The sequence below is a fragment of the Trachymyrmex septentrionalis genome, unplaced genomic scaffold (genome assembly GCF_001594115.1).
Source record: "Trachymyrmex septentrionalis isolate Tsep2-gDNA-1 unplaced genomic scaffold, Tsep1.0 scaffold69, whole genome shotgun sequence".
Classification (NCBI taxonomy): Eukaryota; Metazoa; Arthropoda; class Insecta; order Hymenoptera; family Formicidae; genus Trachymyrmex; species Trachymyrmex septentrionalis.
The window spans coordinates 1007189-1013967 of record NW_017305873.1 but is presented as its reverse complement, the minus strand read 5'-3'; the positions used below and the strand labels follow the sequence as shown (position 1 = coordinate 1013967).

The 6779-nt window shown below is 29.0% G+C and overlaps 1 protein-coding gene across 7 annotated transcripts in view; it reads right to left on the bottom strand.

The window, feature by feature from the left end:
* LOC108753353 (uncharacterized MFS-type transporter C09D4.1) overlaps positions 1–6779 on the bottom strand; it is a 67676-nt gene that overhangs the window by 10645 nt on the left and 50252 nt on the right. For 2 of the 7 annotated variants that reach the window (XM_018494869.1, XM_018494873.1), the window contains one exon: positions 1725–1927. The exons of 1 other annotated variant lie outside the window; for it this stretch is intronic. In XM_018494869.1, the coding sequence (XP_018350371.1) occupies positions 1725–1766 (42 nt within the window). In that variant the 5' untranslated portion in view covers positions 1767–1927. Of the gene's footprint in view, positions 1–1724; positions 1928–3536; positions 3752–5637; positions 5733–6579; positions 6774–6779 lie in introns of those variants that run through there. 4 more of the 7 variants (XM_018494871.1, XM_018494872.1, XM_018494868.1 and 1 more) reach the window with 4 other exon arrangements.

The window sequence follows — 6779 nt, the reverse complement described above, 5'->3', positions numbered from 1 at the left end:
ATATATATAAAGGAAAGGAGATTCATGCAAAAATCAACTACGAATTTTTCAAACAAAATTTGAAAAATATTTTAATGTTATTTTCACTGAATTAAATAATGTAGAAATAAATTATTAATAAAATTTGTTTCATCATTTTGAAAAAAAAATTTTAGAAAATAATCAGATCGTAAAATCTGCATCTTTATTTGTTGGATATCTCTTATATAACATGTAGAAAAAAAATTAGTGAAAAGGATAAAATTTTGTCGCAGTTATATTTTCCTTGAAAAATAAATTTTCAATTTTTTTCTGTGTGTTAGTGTTAAATATGCTTATATTTAATACAAGCATTAATAATACAAGTATTATATTTGTAATTTGTAACGAGAAATAGTTTTAGGATGCATATAAAAAGACACGAAATGAATATTGATTATAATATTTTACTTCATTATTAAGAATTTCTTTCAAAAATTTCCTGCACTATAGGTCTTCTTCTTGACGTAAAGCTTATTCTCTTTGTAAATGCAGTTCATATTATCTTTTTCTATGTTGCATTTATTGTCATTCCAGAATCATTAAAAGACTTTGCTATTATTTCCTGTATCTCTATCATTGTATTCACAAACAGCTTTTGAGATCGCAGCTTAAACAAAATGTTTTGATGGAAAAATATCTTGAAAACTGCAGGAAAATAATAGCAAATTCTTTCAATGATTCCAGAATGACGCAATAAAAAAAAAGATAATACAAATTGCAGTTACAAAAAGAACAAGTTTTGTGTCTAGACAAAGGCTTAATTAGCACAGAATGTTTTTGAAAAACATTCTTAATAACAAAGTAGAATATTACAATCTCTCATTACACTCTTTATTCCTTCTTACATATATCCTGAAACTATTTCTTGTGAAAAATTAAAGATACTTGTATTAAATATAAGCATACTAAAAAAAATTTATTTTTTTAATAAAAATTTTATAATTGCGACAAAATTTCGATTAATTTTTTTTTTATACATGCTACGTGAAGGACATTCAACTAATAGATAGGATATAGACTTTACAAACTGATAATTTAAAAAATTTTTTTTTTAAATAATGAAAAAAATTTTATTAATAATTTCTTTTTACATTCATTTCATTCAATACAATTTTTCAATATTTTTATATCATTCGGTATATATTTTAAAAATTTTGTCTCAAAAACTATTTGTAGTTAATTTTTGCGTAATTTTTAAATTTTCTCAATTTAAGAAACTTCTAATAATTCAAACAAACAAAACAACAATGACGTGTAGAAGTCAAGTGCAGAAATTGTTGCGCAGAAAATTCGCTATAATTAAAAATTAATAAGATCCATTTATTAATAATAAAATTATAGGGAATCATTTTCTGCGCAACAATTTCTGCGCTTGACTTCTATATGTTCATTGTTTTGTTTGTTCAAAAATTTTCTCATTTTAATTATTTTTTAAAAACGTGTCTATATTTCTTATTGAAATAACGTTTAATTCAGATTTTAAATCACCGCCAAACTACTTTCACAAATACAATATAGAAAAATCTGTAATTTTTTTATAACTTTTTCATTTAATTAAAAAGATACATGTACATTCTTAAATGATAAAATCGCTAAAAATACCGCGTCCATTCAAAGCGAAGATTATTTCCTCGATATTTGTTACTCTGTTTTTTTTCGCAATCATTTGTGATTCTTGTTCATTCGACGATTAAATTATTCACCTGCGTCGGTTGCACGTTGCAATCACCGGAAGGCCCACTCATTTTAAGTAATAACGGTATCCTTTTACAATTTTCGTCAAATTTTCGTGCCGAGCTTCGATCATTAATATCGAGTAATATTAACAAGAATGATTAAATCTAGCAGAAGTATCATCGAGAGATAAACCAAGGCAGTCCTTCCTTTATTGAAGCCGCTTTAGTTCCTAAAATTCAAACAAACGTCGATTTCACTTCTTTCATCTTCTACCCCTCTCGATGAAAAAAAAATTAAAGTGTTAAAATTAAAAGCATTTAAAATGTCAAGCGCGAAATAATGTCGATATTTAGATCGAAGAGTGTTGTAAACTGTATTACGTCTATTTTTTTCTACTTTACATGAAAGCGTCGTTACGAAATTTATCCATTTGCGTATTCCAATTGTGGATTCGCGAGAATCTTGCCGTATAGATTACGGCGGATTGTACAGTATTGGTAATTAGAACTTAATAACTTGAAATAAGCTATTTCGATCTCATAATCATCTCACAGGAACGCAGCTGCGAAAAGTGGGCGTTTGTATGCGTGAGTCTTTGTATGTTAATTAGACGCGCATTTATAACATCGAAATTCGAATGAGACAATCGAGACAATGAAACAATAATTATATCAAATATATCAACATTAAAAATCGAATTAAATCATTAAACATCTGTCTGGGCACCTTTGATTTCACACAAATTAATATTATTTTAAATTTTGAATTTATATCTCACGCTGATATTCCAAATAAAAATTACAGTACAAGATTAACAATTTTGCGAGTATGTCGAGCAATCGCGACAAATTATACTCGAGTGTTATAATAAAAACTAAGAATTGAGAAAAAATATCTGCAATTAGAGTTGAAATACTTCGAAGATAGAGTTTGAATAAGAGAATAACTTTTTTATTTGAAATCTAACTATTTCGCCCTTAAAATACTTTTTCAATTAAATAATATTAATCTAAGTGTTATTTATAAATATTAAAATAAATTTTATACATATCTTCACATTAAAATAGCATTATAAAAAAATTAAAGATATAGTGTAATAATTTTAATATCTTCGTATTTTCAGATATGCAGCAGCATAATTTAATACCTTCACTAATATGAAGGTATTAATATTTATTGCATAAAATAATATTAATTATATTTGATAATAATGCAATTAAATATTGAAATATTTTATTATATGTGTGAGTAATTATTAATTTCTCCTAATAATTATTATAATTAAACATTATTAAAGAATGATTAAAATCACAAAAAAGGGAACAAACAAGTGGAAGAGTGAAATTAGACCAGAATCAGACTACGTATTAAAGATTGAGATTTAACCAGTGAGAGAGAGGACAAAGGAATTTTAATTTCTATTGTTTTGATTGGTCAAATTTCAATCTTTCAATCTTTCAATCTTCAATTTGAACCTTCAATGTCTGATTCCGGTCTTATACACACTAAAATAAAGTATTGTATTAATTGGAATTGTTTTACTGAAGTATTTAAAAGTTTAGTTACAGATCTAATTAAGTTTTTAAATTAAAACAGAAAATAATTACGTAGAAATCTCACGTATGATGATCAATGCCGCAAAAAATATCGACCTTCTCGCAACCAGTTTGATTATTCTGCATAATTACTTTAATATTCTAATAAAGTTTCAAACCTGTATAAAGCTAAAATATGTTTAGATATCTCAATAAAATCGTTATTATCGTAAATGTTTATCCCGTTACTTTGAACTATCAAACATAAATCGAAATCGAAGTCAAGTGATTCGATTACTTTACCAGAATAAATGATGGTCCCGCCAACTCACAATCGTATCTTTATCGCACCGCACATCGTGAATTTCCCATGACGCATTCGACTTTATGAATGATTTTCCGTAAAGACGGTCAGATTACATCAACGCGTCACACCTCGTTGTTGCCGGTAACGCGTTGATCCCGATAGCGTGGATGATAAAATGCGGAGCGCTTTCGTGATACGCCGGACGTGGACTAAGTGTATCGCGGGAGTCGCGAGAGCATCTAACCGATTCTGGCCTTCCACAAACGTCTCTTGTCCATCGTCCCTCGCCGCCCACATCGCATAGTCACGCACGTGAAAATATTTGCGCGCACAGACGAGCTACACGCTGTCTGTTGCACGCGGACATAACGCGCGCGCCTATCAATGACGGTATCAGTTGACGAATGCGCCGTCGCAATACTAGTCGTTCACGGGTATCCGACGGAATCACAGACGACGACCGTCGCCGTCGCCATCGCCACCAGATGTGGAGAAACGCTCGGCAAATATCTCTTGAAACAGCGCGAAGTGTGGCATCAAGCCAGGATTTTGCAATTTGATGCCATGTAGTGGTTTACTAGCAATGCAATTTTGAGAAGTAACGCGTTAATTTGAATGTTAAAATAATTGAAGTCGATGAAACCTTCGTCTTTTTTCTGTGTCTGATTTGTGAACGCTAAATCGTAAGTTTTCTTATATGAAAGAACGATTTTGCTGAATCTAAAAGTTTAGCTAGATTTGAAAATAATTTTGTTTGGACAATCAAAATAATTATGTAGGACGTTTAAAGGTTGCTAGAATGTCGAAACCTTTTGCAGAATTACTCGTAATGAGATATCTACGTAATTATTTTAATGGTGCAATAAAGTTATTTATAAATCTGTGTCTACAAGGAAAGAATTGTTTTTCTAAAGAATCTAAAAATTTTTCTAGATATAGAAAATTTCTTTAGACCATCAAAATAATTACGTTCAAAAAAATTGCTAGAATATTTACAATTTTTGTAGAATTGTTCATAATGTTTGAAATATGTACGTAATTATTTCAATTGTCCAACAAAGTTATTTTCAGATATGTATCTACACGAAAAAAATGCATGGTTTTTGCCGAAGTATCTAAAAATTTATATAGATCTGAAAACAATTTTATTGGATCATTAAAATATTTATATATATTATATTTAGGATACTGAAACTGGTTGCTAGAATTTTAAAACTTTTTGCATAATATATTGTCATAATACTTAAGATATTTACATAATTATTTTAATAGTCCAATAAAGTTATTTTCAGATCTGTGTCTATGGAAAAAATGATTTTACAAAAGTATTAAAAAAAATTTAGCTAGATACAATTTGCAAAATAATTTTATTGAACCATCAAAATAATGACGTTCAAACTAGTTGCTATTTTGCTAAAACTTTTTGTAGAATTGCTCGAAATGCTTCAAAAGACGTAATATAATAATTTACGTAATTATTTGAATATAGTTTAACAAAATTATTTTCAAATTTTTAACTGTGTAAATTTTTAGATAGTTCAAAATCATTTTTCCCATGCTATATTTTTAGATACGTCAGTAAACTATCTTTTCCGTGTAAACCCCGATGGAACATTTGAAATATGCGAGATTAATATTTATGGAAATAATTTATATGTTTAATGGTTTTAATGCATTTGTTTTTATATAAATTAAACAGATGTACGCACACATAACACAATTTGTACAAAGTAGAGTTTAACTGAAAAGATAATAAATACTTTGTATTAATCATCGCGTGGCAATGAACTTTTTATGCGATGCATGCAGCAGCTGCGTTTGCATTAATCCTAGAATGTCTAATGAATCATTGAATGCAACAATAGCGTATTTTTATTGTCGATACAATATAGTGAATAGACTCGAAATAAACTTTATAATATAAAAATTTCCATTGCAAAATTTTCTGTTGAAAAAGGCAATCTGATACAATTACTACTGCATATTTAGGTAAGCAAAATACTATAGACGAGAATTCCATGGACGAGAATTTTATACGCAGATAAACAGCGAGAAGGACGTCCATAGAAATGCGCATATAAATTCCTAATCTCTTACCGTTATCTTCTGACCCGATTTCTTTCCAATACGTATGGAGTTCTACGCTTGTAAAGCTTACTAACGATGTTTCGAAGTCAACTAGCCTTAACAGAATGCGTCAAAAAACTTCTTGTTTGCTTACTTAACAAACTGAAGCGTAATTAAATAATTACGGGAAGTAGATAAATGTAATAAAGCAAATAAAAGGAGAGGCAACTGATAACCCGAAATCATGCAGATTAATTTCAATATTAATATTTAATTTCTATAATTAAGTTTTATGTTGAAGTCATGTTATTAAAATTGATTTAATTAACAAGTATATTAACCAGAATATTTAATGAAATTTGCAACTGTGATATTTTATTTATAATATATATCGTAAATATTAAACGATTGCGTAATTAATATGACGAAATTTTGTGTCCAACAATTGCTCACGTGCAGATAAGAAAATTCGACATTTACTCACATTTTTTGGAATACCAGTAAAATACCAATAGTTATAATAGTAATCAAAAAACACTGTGAGTAAACCATTGTCTTATCAGTTACACGCAACTGCACGAGATAACATACGTATGTATTTGATATGACTCACTTCAAGTTTCACGGTCTAAAGAGAGGCCTAGTTTTATAACAATACTTGAGACTTTATTCGCGAATATACCATTATATATTCAGAAAGACAAGCACTTTTTATTGCTGGAAGTGAAATCGGTATAATTGTGTTTCCGGGGTGAGTTCTACATGAAATTAATTATCTCAATTTTCTTATATCCATCATCTGGCGCGATTATTTTATTTAATGTGTTCCACGTCTCATTATGATTTTAATTGTATCTCCTCTAATAAATTAGAAAGTAAAACATGGCACAACTGGGAGATTTAGTTTTCTGTACTATCGGACACTGAACTCAGCATCAAGCTATATCAGATTTATCCAAATTTTCATTTTACCTGCGGAAGAAAACCGATCAGGGAGGATGGATCGTCGCTGCCATTGAAGCTCGATTCTGTTGCCCTTTTGACTTTCATTATCACAAGCACTCGAAAATTCACTCAAAACGCAAGTTTTAACTAATTTAATTAGAAAGATAAAAACACAGTCGTCAATTGGAAAAGCGTCAAATAAACTAATTCCACTGCCAATTCCGATG